The sequence below is a fragment of the Cucurbita moschata genome, unplaced genomic scaffold (assembly GCF_002738365.1).
Source record: "Cucurbita moschata cultivar Rifu unplaced genomic scaffold, Cmos_1.0 Cmo_Scf00023, whole genome shotgun sequence".
Classification (NCBI taxonomy): Eukaryota; Viridiplantae; Streptophyta; class Magnoliopsida; order Cucurbitales; family Cucurbitaceae; genus Cucurbita; species Cucurbita moschata.
This window is the reverse complement of record NW_019268539.1, coordinates 1,027,325-1,048,569: the sequence shown is the minus strand read 5'-3', so window position 1 is coordinate 1,048,569 and position 21,245 is coordinate 1,027,325. Positions and strand designations below refer to the sequence as shown.

The 21,245-nt window shown below is 37.4% G+C and overlaps 3 protein-coding genes across 3 annotated transcripts in view; all 3 read left to right on the top strand.

Moving 5' to 3' along the window:
• The window catches only part of LOC111460447 (UDP-D-xylose:L-fucose alpha-1,3-D-xylosyltransferase MGP4-like), a 6,088-nt gene extending 4,021 nt beyond the window's left edge, over positions 1-2,067 (top strand). The window contains exons 4-5 of the mRNA XM_023103721.1: positions 1,317-1,567; positions 1,832-2,067. Of these exons, the coding sequence (XP_022959489.1) occupies positions 1,317-1,526 (210 nt within the window). The 3' untranslated portion in view covers positions 1,527-1,567; positions 1,832-2,067. The remainder of the gene's footprint in view (positions 1-1,316; positions 1,568-1,831) is intronic.
• A 1,934-nt stretch (positions 2,068-4,001) lies between these two features.
• LOC111460141 lies at positions 4,002-11,898 on the top strand. Its single transcript, XM_023103266.1, has 14 exons — positions 4,002-4,733; positions 4,851-4,937; positions 6,200-6,309; positions 6,422-6,472; positions 6,607-6,778; positions 6,910-7,227; positions 7,303-7,506; positions 7,941-8,426; positions 8,516-8,725; positions 9,556-9,744; positions 10,536-10,699; positions 10,805-10,957; positions 11,028-11,106; positions 11,195-11,898. Exons 1-14 carry the CDS (start codon positions 4,299-4,301, stop codon positions 11,639-11,641), a joined length of 3,105 nt encoding a protein of 1,034 aa, XP_022959034.1. The 5' UTR covers positions 4,002-4,298; the 3' UTR covers positions 11,642-11,898.
• A 944-nt stretch (positions 11,899-12,842) lies between these two features.
• Positions 12,843-20,769, top strand: LOC111460142 (BTB/POZ domain-containing protein POB1-like). Its single transcript, XM_023103267.1, has 6 exons — positions 12,843-13,373; positions 14,238-14,363; positions 14,452-14,567; positions 14,663-14,726; positions 14,842-15,121; positions 19,777-20,769. The coding sequence occupies exons 1-6, from the start codon at positions 13,121-13,123 to the stop codon at positions 20,588-20,590; spliced, it is 1,653 nt and encodes a 550-aa protein (XP_022959035.1). The 5' UTR covers positions 12,843-13,120; the 3' UTR covers positions 20,591-20,769.
• The last annotated feature ends 476 nt before the right edge of the window (positions 20,770-21,245 follow it).

Here is a 21,245-nt window from a genome sequence, read left to right as displayed (position 1 = left end):
AAAAAAAAAAAAAAAAAAAAAAAAAAAGGAAAGAAAAATCATCAGACACTTTGATCCTTTCTTAGGCAGTGGTACCCAAGTCCTTTTGTAATTATTGGTTAGGTGTTATTCTTTTTCTTATTGGAAAGCCTTTTTATAGGTTATTTTTTCATGTGGGCTGTGTTTTTCTGAATGCCCTCGTATATCCCTTCACTTGTTAATGAAAGTTTGGTTGCTTAAAAGATAAAAAATTAAAGGCTAAAGTCTAATATCACTCTCTTTTTGTACTCATTGTTCATATAGGTGGGCTGTATAATCCCTCCTCCTATTCCATTTGGCATGGAAAACTCTCTTTAGTACTCCAAAAATGTTCAAACTTTCTTGTGAGAGCCTGCTCTTGGCAGCATTAATACCCATGATGTGTGAGTGAAACAGAATTTGGATACTCAAAACCACTTATTCCTCTCATCCCCTTGTGCTGGTCTTATTTGGTCCTTTTTATTGCATATTCTTGGCATCTCCTCCCTCACAGATTGACGAGTTTGCTTCCCATTTTAGTAAAAGGTTGTCCTTTAAAAAATCCAAGAAATTCTTGTGACTTCAACTTCTGAGGGCAAAGGCTTCCTTTTGGTTAACGTGGTTAGAAAAAAAATAAAAGAATATTCAATGAGAAAAAATCTTTTAGATAACTTTGGGAGAGTTCGTTGTTTGCTGCATGAACAAAAGTGTTATCAAACCATATTGTTTCTTCCTTTTAGTAGTCTAGTACCAGAATCAAATTTTCCTATGAGCTAACGATTCACCAAGCTGCTTGAACTTATTGAACCAGTCGTTTGTTCATACAAGGCTCTATCACTTGGATTTAATCTCTTAACCAGCCCATAATGTGGAGTAATCCTTCAATTTGTTGTCAACGAGAGACTATATGTAACAGCCTAAGCCTACCGCTAGCAGATATTATCCTCTTTGGGCTTTCCATTTCGAACTTTCCCTTAAGGGAGAGGTTTCCACAACTTTATAAATAATGCTTCATTCCCCTCTCCAACCGACGTGGGATCTCACAATCCACCCCCCCTTCGGGCGCAGCGTCCTTGCTGGCACTCGTTCCTCTCTTCAATCAATGTGGGATCTCACAATCCACCTCCTTCGGGGCCTAGCGTCCTCGCTGACACTCGGTGTCTAGCTCTGATACCCTTTGTAACGGCCCAAGCCCATTGTTAGCAGATATTGTTATAAATAATACTTCGTTCCCCTCTTCAATCATTACGATGTATATGTATATTAGATTTTCTTATAAAGAGAAACTGCCTAAAAATGGCTACAATGATGATATACAGGTGGATCTATACCTGCTGCCACAGCCAGCATTCCCAACAGGTGGACTATACTTCAAAAACCAGTCATGGGTTCAGGAAACCAAAGGAATGCATGTTATAATACACAATAATTACATCACTGGCTTTGAGAAGAAGATCAAACGTTTCAGGGAATTCAACCTGTGGTATGTGGATGATCATACTCTTGAGTCCCCTCTTGGTCGAATATGAGAAATTATTAGGCGTTATCAGTGTTCTTCCTGCATCACAAGGTACACTCTTTCAGAACTGTGTGTAGCCTGAGCAACATTTAGTTCAATTTTCCTTCTTCCTGGCACAGTTCTGTCAGCCAAAACACATGTCTAAATTTGGTTAGAGCTATATTTCATTCAAATTTGTTACTATCAAACGTTTGATCGTCACGTCATTCGTTGAACATCGAACGTTTGATCTCTTGCTCGAGAGTATAGTTTTGCTTTTTGCTGTTTGCTTTCGTAGTGCTGCAGTGGGTGGAAAAGATAATCATCTTACTGCAGCTGAAGTAGCTCTATTATTGTTCATCAACCTTCGGTTGGAGCTATATTTCGTTCATAATTTGTTATAACATGTAATAAGATTATCATCGTCATTCGTTGAACATTTAGTTTTGATCGAATAATTCTTCGAACATTTGACCTTTTGTTCGAGGGTATATGTTTTGTGACGCCTGATCAATCATATATGCTTTTTGACACTCGAATTAAGGTCAAGTTGGCTACTTTGAATACGTCAAGTACTCGACGGCGTACTATTTGTATATTTAATTATTTACTTGTTTATTATTAGATTTCAATATTTAATTACATAAAACAAAAATAGAAAATGAAATTTCATTGATTAATTACAATAAAAAGAAGTGTTTCAAGCCACAGGTTCCAGCTGGATTTACTTTCATCTTCCAACCAAATCCACCTAAAATTTTGCTCATTTAAATAAAGTCCATTTTTGTTTATTTCACTCATAAAAAAATAATTAAAATAATTTTTTATTTGTTTACACGTGAAAGACGTGTGAGTTAAAAAAGTTGCTTCTTTTATACTTATTGTGAAAAGAAGTCCTTGTTACATGTGAGTTTGGTATATAAAGTATGTCAATTTTACATGTTAATCAATGATATACATGCTATGAAGCGTATAAATGATATGCTTATAGGTGTTCGGTGGGTTCAGTTGGGACATTTATTTAAACCCGACCCAATTATTCGTAAATTTTTTCAACCTAAATAACTTTTATTAAATAATAAAATTACCCTTGAGTTGGATTGGTTTCGATTAATAGTAAAATGCTAGTTCGTAAAACATTAATAAAAATAATAATTATGAAATTAAATAAAAGTAAAATAAATATGTAGATACAATTGTAGTGTACGACTTTGTTAAAATTAACAATAAATTTAGGTTGGTTTAGTTCAACCTAATCTAGTTTTATGAGAGCTCGTGAACCAATGAAGTTTTGATTTATTTAAACTCAACCCAGCCTAAACTAATAGTAAAGTAAGAAGTACCGACCATTTTGAAAGTTTAAAGGTATTTTTTAAATAAAGTACTAACAGTGTCTATCCAAAACTAAACAATAATGGTAATTTTTACGAAAGTTTTAAGTATTTTTTAGTTTTTTTTCGAAAGACTCTCGAAAGTTTATGAATATTTTTTTAAACGTTTGAAAATATTTTTATTAATTTAACCTATTTGACAATTTAAATTTTTTTTAAATATGACAAAATAGGTGAAATTTAAAATTTTATTTTATTTATTTAACATTCATGCAGGAAGAGAAATAATTAGGTTATAAAATACACGTTAAAACTGAACGTACATAAATGAAATGAGATCGGGAGCAATCTTGGAAATAAAATGCCTAAGAAATAATATAATCATAGAAACTCCATAGTCACGCGTGCTTCGTTTGGATCAATTACATGTTGAGTGACCTCCTGAAAATTTCTCTAGGATGCATGTGACGAGGATAAAACATGCTGGAATGACTTGTAGTAGTTTGTGAGGATAATCTTTACTCGTAGAAGCAAGAAGCCACAATGGATATAGGGGAATGTCGGCCCATCAAGTACCAAATCTAGATTATTCCTAAGATGCATACGAGCGAGGATAAAATGATTTATGTTGCTTTGTGAGCATAATCTTCAATCTCAAAAGCAAGTAATAAGTAACACGACCATATTGCTGGAGATGCATAGGAATGTCACGACCATGATGACAAAACAGCAGCTATTTGAATTTGTATGAATAATTTAGACTACCACGATCCTTAATTGTTATTTATATTCAAATCTTAGGTTAACGATAAGTTGAACTAAGAATGATCATACAAAAAATTTCATTTAATGATTTCGACTAGAAATTTATGATTCCGTTCACCTCATTTAATCCAATATATGAGCAAATGAATTTAAATGACTTCTTATCCAAAAACATGCTTTCATGAGTTGAATTATGATATGATACTTGAGGAATGTTGATGTGTAAGTTGAACAGGATCTAAAAATGGAGTATTGAAACAGAATCTGTCAATTTTAGAACGTTAGTTCAAATGATTCACATTTGTTTTACTTAATCACAATTAAAAATACAATAGGAAGCCCCCTTTATTTGGCAAATCCCACCATCGCCATTAAAATCTTTGACAATCTTTGATAATTGAGACCCATTTGGAGATGAACTTTGACGCTACACGACGATGCCTATATCCACGTCAACGTCTTTTCTCAAACCTCGCTCTCTAAGTTAACCAATTTTTACTCAGCTCACAACCATCCTTCCAGTTTTTTTTGCTCTGAATTTACTGCCTCCTCTACTCTGCTAAATCTATCGCACCCCAGTTAAGCTCTTGTCGGCGATTGGTGGGTCATTTTTTGTTTTTGATTCTGAATCTCAGAAGTCCCAAGTTCTTGCTGTGAAAATTGGTGTTATTTGATGCGATTGATTTTGGGATGTTGAGTTGAAGCAAATGGGTTCTCTGGAGAATGGATATCCATTGAAGAGAGACCCGCTTCTTCGTTCTTCATCGATTAGCAGAGGCGAAAGGTACCCATTTCTACAGAGACCCAGATCGAGATTTTCTCGGTTTTTGCTTTTCCAAAAGATTGATTACTTGCAATGGATTTGTACTGTGGGTGTGTTCTTGTTCTTCGTGGTTCTTTTTCAAATGTTCTTGCCTGGATCAGTCATGGAGAAGTATGACATTGCCTTTAAAGATGTGGAGAAAAGTTTAGGGGATTTGGAGTTCTTGAAGGAGTTGGGTATGTTGGAATTTGGGGAGGATATTCGATTTGAGCCGTCGAAGCTTTTGGAGAAGCTTAAGAAAGAGGCAAGAGAAGGGGATTTTTCATCTTTCAATAGAACTATTAATCGTTTTGGGTATAGGAAACCTCAGCTTGCTCTGGTAAGTTTGCTACCACAATCTTAGCTATATTTAGGAATTGGTTCAAATCTTTGAGCTCTGTGATGTCTGATGTTGTTGAACATTGAGATTTCTTTTATTGTCATTTTGTCTTTGAAGGTGTTTTCAGATCTGTTGGTTGATTCTTACCAAGTTCTAATGGTAACCATTGCATCTGCTCTGCAAGAGATAGGATATGCAATTCAGGTAATTCACTGAATGCAAGAGTTTTTACATATAGCCTTTTTTACTCTCAACTTCTGTTATGCAGTTTATTTTTTTGGGGGATTTGTGGGGATGTTTGAGGGAAGGTGTATGTGTGAGATCCTCCATCGGTTGAGGAGGAGACCGAAAGAAAGAAACATTCTTTATAAGAGTGTGGAAACCTTTTACTAGCAAACGCGTTTTAGAAACCTTGAGAGGAAGTCCGAAAGGGAAAGTCCTAGGAAGACAATATCTGCTAGTGGTGGGCTTGGGTCGTTACAAATGGCATCAGAGCCAGACACTAGGCGATGTGCCAATGAGGAGGCTGAGCCCTGAAGGAGGGTGGACACGAGGCGGTGTGCCAGTAAGGACGCTTGGCCCTAAAGGGGGTGGATTGTGAGACTCCCACATCGGTTGAGGAGGAGAACAAAATATTCTTCATAAGGGTGTGGAAACCTCTCCCTAGTAGACACGTTTTAAAAACTTTGAGGGGAAGTCTGAAAGGGAAAGCCCAAAGAGAACAATATTTGCTAACGGTGAGTTTGAGCTGTTACAAATGGTATCAGAGCTAGACATTGGGCGATGTGCCAACGAGGAAGCTGAGTTCCAAAGGAGGGTGGACACGAGGCGGTATGCCAGCAAGGACGTTGGGCCCTGAAGGGGGTGGATTGTGAGATCCCACATCGGAGAGGAGAACGAAACGTTCTTTATAAGGATGTGGAAACCTCTCCCTAGCAGACATGTTTTGAAAACCTTGAGGGGAAGCCTAAAAGGAAAAGCCTAAAGAGGCCAATATCTACTAGCAGTGGGCTTGAGCCATTACAGTAAGCATGCAGCATGCTGTATTCTGGAATTTCCTATTTCAAATATGTTCAAGGAAAGGATATAGAACGACGACGACATTGAAATATAAAGGCTGTATAATTGTTGGCTACTCCTTGTTGCAGGATGTGGACTAAAAACTTGGTTTTGGGAAGGGGCTTTCCATTTAGTTCATCAATCCTTACTTTGATACTCCCTTCATTGCTATATCTTGGAATGCTCGATACGCTCTTCATAGTTATATATTTGAAACTACATCTTTTCCTCATAATAATCATGTTCATTTTCTTCAATGTTATATATTCGATACGCCTTTCATTGTAAGTAGAAGTCTAGAACTAAGTTCAGCAGCTTAAACTTGCCGTGTTTATTTTACATGATATCCGTCGAGGAGATTATCTAGACCAGCATATAATTTGATATCTTAAGTTTTTGCTTTACAGGTTTATTCTCTTCAGGGTGGACCAGTGAATGATGCTTGGAGGCACATGGGAGTCCCAGTTACTCTAATTCAAACCTGTGATGAGACCGAGGTCATGGTTGATTGGCTAAAGTATGTTAACGCTACTCGTCACAGTGTTTTGACCTTATGACCTTTATTTCTACAGCATTCGATTAACTAAGTTACGTATTGTTTCTAAGTATGTTTATGATGTTATTTCCAGCTATGATGGCATACTTATGCACTCTCTTGGAGTGAAAGACGTCTTTTCCTGGTAAGACGTTATGCAAATAACTTTTTTGCAGTTAGTTTTGTGTTCTTATTCCACGAACCGATCCATCTTATCTCGTACTAATAGCGAACTTATGGAAATTTGCCAAATTCAACAAGTTTTGTTGCTTGTTACAGCTTCCTGCAGGAACCTTTCAAATCCTTACCACTCATCTGGACCATCCATGAAGAAACCCTCGGCTTACGCTCTCGAAACTACGCTTCAAATGGGTTATTTGATCTTCTAAATGATTGGGAGAGAGTATTCAACCATTCAACTGTTGTTGTCTTTCCCAATTACGCCATGCCGGTAATGGCTAGTTGATATTTCTGTTAAGGTTTTCTGCAACCTTTGTAAGTTTATAACTTTATTGTAACCTGTGAAGTAAGGAAGTTGCCCCTTCTTATTAATTGGTTTTGTTATATGTATAATTACCACAGATGATCTATTCTGCATTTGATAGTGGGAATTTCTACGTGATTCCGAGCTTTCCTGCCGAAGCGTTGGAAGCAGAAACTGATATCACCTCCGATGCTGATAATCCGCGTGCAAAAATGGGCTATGCAAATGACAACTTGGTTATTGCCATTGTTGGAAGCCAATTTTTGTATAGGGGCATGTGGCTAGAACATACAATGATGTTGCAGGCCATGTTGCCACTACTTCACGAGTTTTCTTTGGATGAGCATTCCAATTCTCATCTCAAGATATTTGTTCTAAGCGGGAATTCAAATAGCAACTACACGACGGCTGTCGAGGTGCGCGTCTGCTTTGGTTTACTTTTTCCGTTTAATGAATTGCTAGCTTTTATTGAGTCATCCGATTTTCCGCAGGCGATTGCTCAGAGACTGGAATATCCAGGGAGTGTTGTGAAGCATGTTCCTGTCAATGCAGATTCAGACAATGCTCTAAGTATGGCTGACCTTGTTATATATGGTTCTTTTTTGGAAGAGCAATCTTTTCCACAGGTTTTGGTAAAAGCCATGAGCATGGGAAAACCAATCATCGCCCCGGATCTTGCCAATATTAGGAAACACGTACGTTTCTCATTTCTTATCTTCCTACTTTTCGGTAGCGTGTCATACACAGGATGATGCTTATTCATATTCTCGACAGTTTGAACACGTCATACATTTGTTTTCAGACATTTTTTTTTCCTTTCACAAATAAGAAAGAATTCGTAAGTAAGAACGAATATGCAACGGAAAGGGACGATCAGATATTCCCCAAAAAAAACGAAGCCAAATGAGACTGGAAACGAGCTCTCAAATTACAATTGCTTAGGGGGTATTTCCAGAGTTACTTGTTTTCCCTTTTGGCAGTCTTTGAGTTGATTGAAGTCTTTTCTGTGTGGTCTCTTCTTTGTACTTTCATACGTACGTACGTACGTACGTACATACATTCATACATATATACATACGTACGTACAAATCCTGGGCAAACTACTGACTGCATTGGCAATAACAACTAGGTTGATGACAGGGTAAACGGCTATTTGTTTCCCACGGGAAATTTCAATGTACTTTCCCAAGTTATTTTGGAAGTGATCTCGAAAGGGAGAGTATCGCCAGTTGCTCGTAGTATTGCTTCAACTGGACGGGGCACAGTGAAAAACTTGATGGTTTCAGAAACGGTTGTCGGATATGCCTCACTACTTGATGCTGTTCTTAAGCTTCCATCAGAAGCTGCGCCAGCTAAGGAAGTCGCCGAAATCCCTTCCAAACTGAAAGAAAAATGGCAGTGGCAGTTATTTGAAGGGGTATCAAATTTGGCCATCCTGCACAGAAACCAAAAAAGTTTCACAATTTTAGATGAATTTGAAAAGCATTGGAACCAAACTAAAAAGGGGAAGCCTGGTAATCCTATTGCTTTTAATGAGTCATTTGTATATGATATATGGGAGGAGGAAAAACAAACAGTGATGTCTAATATCAAAAGAAGAAGAGAGGAAGAAGAGGTGAGATTATAAGCTGCTCATCTTTGGTTTTCTATGATTTATATTGATTTTGTATGTCTTCAATATTCATTGATACTTGAATTTGACAGATAAAAGATAGAACCGAACAACCTCATAGCACGTGGGAGGATGTGTATCGAAGTGCTAAGAGGGCCGATAGGTCTAAGAATGATTTGCATGAGAGGGATGAAGGGGAGCTTGAAAGGACTGGACAACCATTATGCATCTATGAACCTTACTTTGGGGAAGGAGTTTGGCCTTTCCTGCACCGATATTCTCTTTATCGTGGAATCGGGCTGGTAGGTTGCGCAAAATTTTTGTTATTGTTTTGTTTTCCGTGTGCAAACTTGATGTTGAAAGACTTTTTCTTTAAATATCATCCTATGACAACCATGTGGTTTTCTGCATTATGCAATCATTATAATGGTTTTTTTATTTTTTTATTTTTAACTTCAATGATATTCATAGATGTGAATGTGAATCAATAATGTCAATTCTGCTTGTGAAATCCCACGTCGGTTGGAGAGGAGAACAAAACATTTCTTATAAGGGTGTGAAAGCCTCTACCTAACGTGTTTAAAACCTTGAGGGGAAACCCATAAGGGAAAGTTTAAAGAGAACAATATCTGCTAGTGGTAGGCTTGAGCTGTTATAAATGGTATCAAAGCCAGAGACCGTAACAGTGTGCCAACAAGAACGCTGGGCCCCTAAAGGGTGGATTGTGAGATCTCACATTAGTTGGATAGTGGAACGAAGTATTCCTTATAAGGGTGTGGAAACCTCTCCCTAGCGTACGCATTTTAAAACCTAGAGGGGAAGCCTAGAAGGGAAAGCCAAAGAGGACAATATCTGCTAGCGGTAAGCTTGGGTTGTTACAAATGGTATCAGAGCTAGACACCGGGTGGTGTGCCAGCAAGAATGCTAGGCCCCCAAGGGGGTGGATTGTGAGATCCCACATCGGTTGGAGAGGGGAACAAAGTATTCTTATAAGGTTCTGGAAACCTCTCCCTAGCAGATGTGTTTTAAAATATCTTCATCAACCAATTAAAAGTCGTTTCTTATTCAAAAAATGAAACAAAGAAAAAGTGAGTTACCATCTTAATGTAGATGTTAAATGTTATTCTTGCAGTCGAGTAAAGGCAGGCGACCTGGAACTGATGATGTTGATGCACCATCACGGCTTCCACTTCTCAATAACCCTTACTACCGAAATGTACTCGGTGAGTATGGAGCCTTCTTTGCAATTGCTAACCAGGTCGACCGCATACACAAGAACGCTTGGATCGGTTTTCAATCTTGGAGAGCCACTGCCAGGAATGTATGTGACATCGCTCTGTCCATGTTTTTTCTGAAGTTTTTTTTCTTGAATTCACTTTTACATTTATAGTTTTCTTCTACTGAAAGTAAGTAACATAGCTGGTGTTGCATGAGCTTTAGATAGATTATTTACACAAAAGAAGTGAATGTTTAGACTGTTCCATAAGATATTACGAACCACGACCCTGTTAGGAACCACGGATCTCCACAATGGTATGATATTGTCCGCTTTGAGCGTAAGCTCTCATGGGATGTATTCCTTACTTATAAACCCATGATCATTCCCTAAATTAACCAACATGGGACTCCCACCCAACAATCCTCGACAATCCTCCCCTTGAACAAAGTACATTATAGAGCCTCCCCCGAGGCCTATGGAGTCCTCGAACAACCTCCCCTTAATCTAGACTCAACTCGTTCTTTGGAGCCCTCGAACAAAGTACACCTTTTGTTCGACACTTGAGTCACTTTTGACTATATTTTCGAGGCTCACAACTTCTTTGTTCGATATTTGAGGATTTTCTTGACATGGCTAAGTTAAGCCCATGGCAACTCTGATACCATGTTAGGAATTACGGATCTCCACAATAGTATGATATTGTCCACTTTGAGCTTTTCGTTTTCCCAAAAGGCCTCTTATCTATTCCTTACTTATAAACCTATGATCATCCTCTTAATTATCATATGTGGTACTCTCTTCCAACAATCCTCAACGTATTTTTGGATAGTAGAACAATATTTTGACAAAGAAAAGCAACGCACCTTTGTCTAACCGATGGTGAGGTTGAACAGGCATCACCGTCGAAAATCGCTGAAACTGCATTATTAGATGCAATTGAGACGCGAAGATATGGAGATGCACTCTACTTTTGGGTTCGCATGGACTCGGATCCAAGAAACCCGCTACAGCTTGATTTTTGGTCATTTTGTGATTCCATAAATGCTGGAAATTGCAAGTAAGACCTGAAAATTCATGCTCAAGTTTTTGTACTGAAACATCTGAACTCTCTTTATACAATCTTCTGATATCAATTCTTTGCCTATGCCCTTTTTGTTTATAGGTTCGTGTTCTCTGAGTCATTGAAGACGATGTATGGTATAAAAAGTGATCTCGAATTGTTACCGCCCATGCCTGCAGATGGCTATACATGGTCCGCTATGCAGAGCTGGGTTCTACCAACCGGATCTTTTCTCGAATTTGTCATGTTTTCAAGGTTTGTAAGAGATCATTCTCCTATCTTCACTGCACCATGGCTTTAGTTCGTTCATTTCTTTTGTCTGCAGAATGTTCGTTGATGCCTTAGATGCGCAAATGTACGACGAACACCGGACAAGTGGACGGTGTTATTTGAGTTTGTCCAAAGTAACGCCCCTCGTCCTTTTAGATGTCAACATGGAACTATGAGCATTTCATTGTAATTGCTAGAGTTGAACTGTACTTTTATTTACAGGACAAGCACTGCTACTCCCAGCTACTCGAGCTCCTCGTAAACGTTTGGGCATATCACAGTGCAAGGCGAATGGTATACATGAACCCCGAGACCGGTGCAATGCAAGAGCAACACAAGTTCGACACACGGAGAGGCAGAATGTGGATAAAATGGTTTTCATACGCCATGATAAAGAGCATGGACGAGGAGTTGGGAGAGGAAGCAGATACCGACCACCCCACGAGACGGTGGTTGTGGCCATCGACAGGCGAAGTGTTTTGGGAAGGCATGTACGAGAGAGAGAAGAATTTACGATATCGACAGAAAGAGAACAGAAAGCAAAAGAGTAAAGCTAAGCTAGACAGAATGAGACATAGGAGACACCAAAAGGTTATAGGAAAGTATGTAAAGCCTCCACCAGAGATGGAGAATTCAACCACAACAATGGGTACAGAAGCTATTTTGTGATGGAAATTGGAAGGTTAGTGAAAAAAGTAGAGTCTAATCTTAAATTCATTTCATTTTTAACATCTTTTTTGTCGTGTTAAAAAATTATTGTTCTACATTGTTCTTGACTGACTGAGTGCTGCCATTGTATGTTGTTCACTCACATGTATTATATTACGTTGTTTTTGTATGGCATTTCACTTCTAAATGTAAATCTAATACTCTTTGTTAGTGGGTAAATTTGGATTGTTTATGTTCGGGAGAGTTTTATCGACTTAGACTCGGTTATGAGTTTTAGGATATGTTTCTATGACCATTTTGTTCATTGTTTCGCTCTCTCTCGACTTGGACTCAGTTATGAATTTTAGAGTATATTTCGATGACCATTCTGTTCTCTCTGCCTCTCTTGACTTGGACTCGGTTATGAACTTTAGAGTATGGTTCAATGGCTATTCTGTTCATTGCTTCTCTCTCCCTCTTTCTTGACTTGGACTCGGGTTATGAATTTTAGGGTATGTTTCAATGACCATTCTCTTCATTGTTTCTCTTCTCCTCTTTATCGACTTAGACTCGGTTATGAATTTTAAGGTATTCTCTTCATTGCTATCTTATAACCCAAAAATAACAATGTTCTTTGGAGATTTTTTTTTAATGTATGGACAAAAAAATTTAACGTTTAGTATAAATTGAAAATTTTTCCCTCGAAAATGAGTATAATTAATTTTTTCTAAATTTAAATTAATTTAAATGGTATATTATATATATATTTTTAGAATTATAATTCACTTCTTACAAAGTTATTAATGTGATTCGATTTACAAAGGATAGGATTTCATCCAATAACACATTAATAAAATCAGTTGGTCGGGATTAGACTGAATTGGGGTCGGGACTAGAGTGGGGTAGAGAATTTTTATACGAAAAACGGTGAGGAAATGATTTGAATTTTAGAAATTTTCTTTTCATCCGAAAAAAAAATATATTTTTTTTTGTAAAGAAAAAAAAATCTATATATTAAAAAAAAACTATAATTTTGAGAAAGAGATAAAATACTTTTCTTCACTAGAATTTGCAAATTTGTATGATTATTATTTGAAGAACAATTTAAATTATTTGAGTTAATTTGAATTTAACCATTAAAAAATAAAAAGAATAATATTGAAAAAGAATAAAAATCGACCATTTAAATATATAGTTTAAGTTAATGAGATAAGATTTTGTTAGTATAGTGAGTGACGAGTATAAAGACAAAATTAACCAACTGAATTCTGCAGATATGGAAACGAAGGATTTTGATTTTGATTTTGATTTTGATTTTGATTTTGATTTTGAATCCAACCAACAATCTTCTTCTTCTCTTGCAATCTATAAATTCTCCATCTTCTACATTTATTTCTGATTTTTTGTTTGTTTTTACCTTTTTGGCCGATTTGCTGAGGGTTTTAGGGGCTTCAACACCAAGATCTTTCTTCAATTGCAGCTGTGTTTCTGTTCCCAAATATGAAAGATTTCAACACTGATTTGTTCGATCCCAGAGCCGCGATTGACTCGGATTATGTGCTCGCTGCTTCCACTTCGTCGCCGGATTCTGATTTTGGTTTCGCTTTTGACGACAGTAACTTTTCTGATCGCCTGCTAAGGATTGAGATCGTTGGTGGCTCCGATGAAACTGAGCCGGATTTTGCTGGCCGTAGTAGCGTCCTTGATTGGGCTCGCCGAAAGAGGAGGAAAGAAGAAAGGAAAACGGAAAATTGTGAGTTCTACTCAACTGTGTTTTTTCTCTTTTTCGTTTCTGAGAATCATTTTTTTCTTCTTCTTTCTACATTTAGACGAGTTAGATTTTTTTGTTGGATTAGTGTAGCTAGCTTCATCAGCGATTCTGGTTTACGAAGAACCTGACAGAATTCGAAGATTTTTTTTCCTTTTCCAAAAATAATTTTCGATTTCAGGGCCGTTTCTACTACTAGCTCAAATCCATCTTGAGTTTGCTGATGGTCTTTTTGTCTCTGGGCCTTGAATTCATAGAAAATTACTTTTAGAATTCAGAATAGATTGTATGAGTTTGCTTCAAGGCACGTCAAGCTGAGGAAACGAAAGGGGAAATGTTCGATTTGAAGTTTACGTTCTTAATTTTTAATCGTAGGCTTCTGTACTTTGGATGGATTCCAGATTCTACCAAGCTCCATTTTCTCTGTTTTATATTCTTGTGTATAGAACACTCATGTTGGAATTTTTTAGCAATTTATTTCTTAATTTTGTTCATACTTTACAAAGTTTCATACAGGGTTTCTAATATTAAAAGGTTGATGTTAAAGGGTTATCATGGTCGATCTTTCCTGAAAGAACATATAAAAAAAGTTCGGGGAATATGTTACTTGAATTGCAGCTGCGTATGGTAAATCTGGAGCTTTTCTACGATTTTTCTTTCTTGGTATGAAATATTGGAATATCGAGAGATCAATTTATGCTTTCAGTGTGAAACATTTTCATTTTCTTCCAATGTGTTAGTGGGATCACTTACTTTCTTGATGCATTGATGGTGGAACTTCTCTTTTGACTGTTTCGTGCGTGGAAAAGTCGACCAGAATAAGTAATTCCTTTACGTTTTTTCACTTAGTTCTCGATCTCGGTAAATGCCCACAGCAGCAAGTTTTAACCTGTGATGATCCTGATATGGTCGAGGTCTTGTCCTTAGAAAATCCAGATGAGGGACCTGTGGCAATGATTGAAGAATCACTATCAGGTAACAGAAAGTCTAATAAGAATTTCTTTGGTCGAATCAAAATTTGATATGATCATGGTTTTGTTGATACATGGAGGCGTTTTTGCAGGTGATGAAGCTGCCAATGGCAATGATTTAAATTTGGATTCGTCTACCGTGACGAGGGTGAAGACCTTGCATATTAGCTCTCCTATTTTGGCGGCCAAAAGCCCGTTCTTCTATAAGGTAAACGTTAATCGTCTTTATTGACCTTGTTTCCTGACAATCATGCACAAAAATCCCAAGATATTTCCTTCTCTCACTATCTTATAAACTTCTAGTTGTTCTCAAATGGTATGAAAGAATCCGACCAACGACTTGTGACCTTGCGGATCAGTGCCTCTGGTAAGAAATAACATATAAAATTTCTTTCCGAACGAAAACCGTTGAATGATTATGTTTTGGTTGTGTTATAAAGAGAAAGATGACTTTCTATATGATGTCTTTTTACTTGGAACAGAGGAAGCTGCTCTGATGGAGTTGTTGAACTTTATGTACTGCAATAGCTTGTCTGTTACCAAAGCTCCTGCTTTATTGGACGTGCTAATGGCTGCTGATAAATACGAGGTTTCTTCATGCATGAGGTATTGCAGCAGAGAATTGCGACTTTTGCCTATGACACCTGAGTCTGCATTGGTCTATTTGGATCTTCCTTCCAGTGTTTTAATGGCTGAAGCCGTCCAATCACTGACCGATGCAGCAAAACAGTACCTTGCTGGTCGTTATAAAGACTTAATCAAGTAAGTTCACATTTCTCATGAAGATCACATATTATAGTTTTTGTATTTTTCTTCGTATTTTATTCTCTATAATCTATTATTTTGATCTGAATGGAAGAAAGTATGAAAATTATGACTAAAACATTAACTTGGTCGATCTTGTAGTCTTCTTTGTGAACTGGAAAATGTTAAATTTTAACTGTAAATTGTGATTTAAACTTGTATTTTATTTTATAAACATGAATGTCAATACTTTGTGAAAAATGAAGAAACCTCTATTCAATCCTCCCATCCTAGTTCCGCTGAAGCTTGGTCAACCTCTCGTGATGTATCTGTAAGTAATGAAAGCATTCATGAGTTTTGTCTGTCCTTGGTCACCACGGTGAAACAGGTAGAAAAAAAAGGTGTATCGGGTCTGGTGTAACTAATGTGACTTTCTTGATCTATAGTTTCTCTTCTTTCTCTCTCTTGACCAATGCTTCGGCTTCCCTCACTCAAGATCCGCCATTGTGAAACAGGTGTATCGAGGTTGGCCGTAGATTGAATATAGAAGGAAAGACGGATCTATTAGACTTAAAGTTGAAAGTGTAGGACCTATTGGACACTTCTGAAATTTAAGGAATCTAACATGAAAGTTTAGAGACGGTTCTTGTAATGTAACTTAAAATATTATATCAAATGTTTAAATAAGTCGGGATACCAGAGGAGTCGATTTGAAGAAGTAAACCTGAGACATTGGGAGTTTCATGCATTCTGGAGGAGTTAATCTTAAATTAGACGGGCTATTAGTATAGCTTGAAACCGTACTCTTTATGCCTTCTTTGTTAGGTGTTTTAGTTATTTGAATTAGATTTGATTTAGTTAGGTGTTTTAGTTATTTGAATTAGATTTGGTTGAGTTATTTGAAGTAGATAGGTGTTTTAGTTATTTGAAGTAGATAGGTGTTTTAGTTATTTGAAGGAGATAGGTGTTTTAGTTATTTGAAGGAGATAGGTGTTTTAGTTATTTGAAGTAGATTTGATTTAGTTAGCCAAGTTAAAACATTTGGTATTAGAGCCCTGCCCTAAACTTAGCCAAAGCCAAGTTAAAACTAGAAGCAATAGTCTCCTACGTGTCATAATAAAAGTATGTCGATGGAGAGTTCATTTGTGCCGCTTGTAATTCCGAAATTTGATGGGTACTATGATCATTGGGCGATGCTCATGGAAATTTTTTTTGCGTTCAAAGGAGTACTGGGGTTTGGTGGAGAATGAGATTTCTGCAGCAACAGAAGACATCGTTTTCACAGATGCTTAGAAGAAGCACGTCGAAGACGAGAAGTTGAAAGATTTGAAAGCAAAGAATTATCTATTTCAAGCATTAGATCGTTCGATCTTGGAGACATCCTCAACAAGGATACAACAAAGAACATATGGGATTCTATGAAGCAGAAATATCAAGATTCGACACGGGTAAAGCATGCACATTTGCAAGCTCTTCGGAATGAGTTTGAAATGCTTCACATGAAGGCAGGAGAATCTGTAAATGAGTATTTTGCTCGAACCCTTAGCATAGCCAACAAGATGAAACTAAATGGTGAGAACAAAGGAGATGTTGAAGTAGTTGAAAAGATTTTGAGATCTACGACTCCCAATTTTGATTATATTGTGTGTTCCATTGAGGAGTCCAAGGATACAACCATCTTAACCATTGATGAGTTGCAAAGCAGTCTATTTGTGCATGAACAACGCATGAGTTCTCATGTTGAAGAAGAACACGTTTTGAAGATCACTCATGGTGAACAATTTGGAGGAAGGAGTCAAGGTTGTGGAAGTTTTAGAGGCAGAGGAAGGGGACAAGGCAGACAAACCTTCAACAGGGCCACAGTGGAGTGCTATAATTGTTACAAGCTAGGACATTTTCAATGGGAATGTCAGATCAAGGAGAAGGAGGCAAACTATGTAGAGACTCAAGAAGAGATGTTGCTGATAGCTTACGTGAATATGAATAAGGCCAATAGAGAAGATATGTGGTTCCTTGACTCGAGATGTAGCAATCATCTGTGTGGGAAGAGGAATATTTTTCAGATTTTGATGGAAGTTTCAGAGATTCAGTGAAGCTGGACAACAACTCAAGCATGGTTGTAATGGGAAAGGATAATGTACAGCTGCAAGTGAATGGAATCATACCGATAATCACAGGATTGTTCTATGTGCCAGAGCTGAAGAACAATCTGCTGAGTATTGGGAAATTGCAAGCAAAGGGCATTTTGTTTCAAAATAGAACGTGAAAGGTATTTCATTCTGAGAGAGGCTTAATCGTGGAGACAAAGATGTCTTTGAATCGATTGTTCGTACTGCATGCTATATCTCAGCTTGTAGCATCCACTTGTTTCAATATAATCACAGAAGATATTGAGCAACTTTGGCACTATAGGTATAGACATTTGGGCTTCAAGGGATTAAAGACTCTTCAGCAAAAGAAGATGGTGGATGGTTTACAAGAGCTCAAGTCTCCAATGAGACTGTATAAAAATTGTCGGGTGGGTAAGCAACAAAAGGCACTCGTTTCCAAAAAGGAGCACATGGTGAGCTTCACAAATTCTCCAATTAGTGCAAGCTAATATTTGTGGACCGATCGAACTCATCTCAAACAGCAAGAAAAGTTACTTGATTACTTTCACAGAGGACTAAAGCAGAAAAAACATGGGTTTATTTCTTAATAGAAAAATCAAAGGCCTTTGCTGTATTTACAAACTTTAAGATTCATGTTGAGGAGGAAACAAACTCATTTATTAAAGCCTTACGAACTGATCGAGGAAGAGAGTTTACATCACAAGAATTCACCAATTTTTGTGATGTAAATGGTATACAAAGACAACTGACAGCTGCATACACACCACAGCATAACGGAATTGCGGAACGAAAAAATAGAACTATTATGAATATGGTTCATAGTGTGATTTTAGAAAAGAAAATTCCGAAATTTTTTTGGCCTGAAGCAGTCAACTGGACTATGCATGTACTGAATTGAAGTCCAACCTTGGCTGTCAAAAATAAAACTCCAGAAGAAACTTGGAGTGGAGTCAAACCTTTAGTTGAGCATTTTAGATTTTTTGGATGTATCTCTCATGTTCATGTGCCGGACCGTAATAGAACTAAGTTGGATGATAAGAGTTTGAGTTGTGTTTTGCTGGGAGTTAGTGAAGAGTCAAAGGCTTACCGACTCTATGATCGAACTTCACAAAGGATCATAATAAGTAGGGATGATGTATTCGAGGAAGATAAGAGTTGGGACTGGGATAAGACCTATGAAGAATCCATTATGTGTGATCTGGAATGGGGTGATTAAGAGGAGGCAGCAGATGTGTTTGATGAAAATGAAGAAGGAAGCAAATCTGATATTGATGCTGCAGAGGAAAATATATCCTTGGGCTCTTTGGCTGAAGCAAGCTCTTCTTCTCCGGCGGAAGCAAGCTCTCCTAGCTCGAATAAGGGGAGGAATAGGAGACCACCAATCTGGATGACAGACTATGCAACAGGAGAAGATCTTTCTGAAGAAGATAATGAAGCTCACTTGGCCACTACTGATCCTGTAAACTTTGAAGATGCATTGAAGAGTGAGAAATGGAGGCAAGCCGGATTTGGAAATGGAAGCAATAAACAGAAATGACACATGGGAATTGATGGAGTTACCTGAGGGTGGAAAGAAGGTTGGAGAAATGGAAGCAATAAACAGAAATGACACATGGGAATTGATGGAGTTACCGGAGGGCGGAAAGAAGGTTGGAGCAAAATGGAGAGAGGATTATTGGAAGTCTGTTCTGACGTAGATATAAAAGGATTACTATTTGTGTTCAGTTTAAGGGAGGAATGGTTAGGTTTTGTTATTTGATTTAGATTTGATTTAGTTATTTGGATTATATTTGATTTAGTTATTTGAATTAGATTTGATTTAGTCATACTAGATTTGTTTTTAGTGTATTCTATAACGTTATATTATAGCCAATTTCATTCTTCAATAGAGTGTGAGGTTTCTCCCAATTCTTCTGGTCTTTCCATTTTTCTCTCTGTTCTTAACATTCTTTTGATGTTTAATGTATGCTGAAAGAGTCGATCTTAAATTAGTCTGGCTATCAGTATAGCTTGAAATCGTATTCTTTATGCCTTTTTTTATGTTTCATGTATGCGGAAGGAGTTGATGTTAAATTAGTCGGACTATCAGTATAGCTTGAAATCGTACTCTTTATGCCTTCTTTTGATGCTTCAGGTATGCTGAAGAAGTCGATGTTAAACTAGTCGGGCTATCAGTATAGCTTGAAACCGTACTCTTTATGCCTTCTTTGATGTTTCATGTATGCTGAAGGAGTCGATCTTAAATTAGTCGGGCTATCAGTATAGCTTCAAACCGTACTCTTTATGCCTTCTTTTGATGTTTCATGTATGCTGAAGGAGTCGATCTTGAATTAGTCGGGCTATTAGTATGGCTTGAAACCGTACTCTTTATGCCTTCTTTTGACGTTTCATGTATGCTGCACCTGCATCTAGATCTTTTGGGTTTTGGTAAATATACATGCTGATGTTGTTACTGTCAGAACTTAAAATAAGTCGCTTCATGAGCTGCATAGCTAATCAAATAAGATAGATAAGACATGCATGAAAAACGGATAAAATGACACCATTATGTGCATATCTCAGGTACCAAGAAGATATATTGCAGTTTCCCCTTTCTGGGATAGAGGCAATATTATCTAGTAATGATCTTCTAGTAGCATCGGAGGATGCAGTATTTGACTTTGTTTTGAAGTGGGCGAGGTTCCATTATCCTTCGTTAGAGGAGCGGCAAGAAGTCCTCGGTGTTCGTCTTGCTCGATTCATTCGCTTTCCTTACATGTCCTGCCGGAAGCTTAAGAAGGTATTGACATGTATCGACTTTGATCACGAGGCTGCTTCCAAACTCGTGCTTGAAGCACTCTTTTTCAAAGCTGACTTCCCCCACAGACAACGAGCCTTGATTACCGACGACTCTACTTCCCCGAGCCATCCCTTCATCGAGAGGACCTACAAGTATCGGCCAGTTAAGATCATCGAATTAGAACTTCCTCGACAGCAGTGTGTAATATTTCTGGACTTGAAAAGAGAAGAATGTATAAGCTTGTTCCCATCTGGACGAATTTATTCACAAGCATTTCATTTGGGAGGGCAAGGATTCTTCTTGTCTGCTCATTGCAACATGGACCAACAGAGCTCCTTCCATTGTTTTGGATTGTTCTTGGGGATGCAGGAGAAAGGGTCTGTGACTTTTGCGGTGGATTACGAGTTTTCAGCAAGATCAAAGCCGAGCGAAGAGTTCCTCAGTAAATATAAGGGTAACTACACGTTCACAGGCGGAAAAGCTGTCGGGTACCGGAACTTGTTTGGTATACCATGGACTTCCTTCACGGCTGAAGATAGCATTTACTTCATAAATGGCGTCCTTCACCTCAGAGCAGAGCTTACCATCAAGTCATGACCTTCTCTACATCATATAGGTGAAGTTTGAAAGACTTCCTTTTCATGCTGACACTGTCTGTGTAGTTCTTATAGCTGTTCTTTTTATGGTTAGGAGAATAGATATTTAGGTTTCAGTTTTATGTTCAATTCTATTACGTTTGAAGGTGAAGCAATCAGAAAAGTTCTCACTAAATTGGATAAAGAACTTTAGAATCTTTATCTATATATATACATACATATATATATATATATATATATATATGTATGTATGTATGTATGTATGTATGTATGTATGTATGAGACCCTTCTTTGCTTCACCCCACTTTTATTTGTTAAAAAGAGGGATCAAACAGAGTGGCATATGGTATTGATAGTTGTGTAATTATCCAACTATTTTGACCAATACCACACTATTTTTTTTAGTTTGACCTCCTTGTTTATTTATTTATTTATTATTATAAAAGTAAATAGTGTTCGCTCTAGCGTTTTACGTATCGCTATTATTTTGTTTCTACACCCTTGTAAAGAAACGCTTTAGTTTCCTCTACCGTTGATGTGGGATCTCACAATCTACTCCTCTTGAGGGTCTAACGTCCTCGCTGGTACACTGTTTGATGTTTGACTCTACTACCATTTGTAACTACTTAAACTTATTGCTAGCAAATATTGTCCGT

Excerpts from the sequence above, each read along its gene's own strand:
- LOC111460141 (XM_023103266.1), top strand. The coding sequence starts at position 4,299 with ATGGGTTCTCTGGAGAATGGATATCCATTGAAGAGAGACCCGCTTCTT. Across the intron at positions 4,938-6,199 it reads AGATAGGATATGCAATTCAG|GTTTATTCTCTTCAGGGTGG; the intron begins GTAATTCACTGA and ends TTTGCTTTACAG. Across the intron at positions 11,107-11,194 it reads GTTATTTGAGTTTGTCCAAA|GACAAGCACTGCTACTCCCA; the intron begins GTAACGCCCCTC and ends TTTTATTTACAG.
- LOC111460142 (XM_023103267.1), top strand. The coding sequence starts at position 13,121 with ATGAAAGATTTCAACACTGATTTGTTCGATCCCAGAGCCGCGATTGAC. Across the intron at positions 14,364-14,451 it reads GATTGAAGAATCACTATCAG|GTGATGAAGCTGCCAATGGC; the intron begins GTAACAGAAAGT and ends GCGTTTTTGCAG. Across the intron at positions 14,568-14,662 it reads AAAGCCCGTTCTTCTATAAG|TTGTTCTCAAATGGTATGAA; the intron begins GTAAACGTTAAT and ends ATAAACTTCTAG.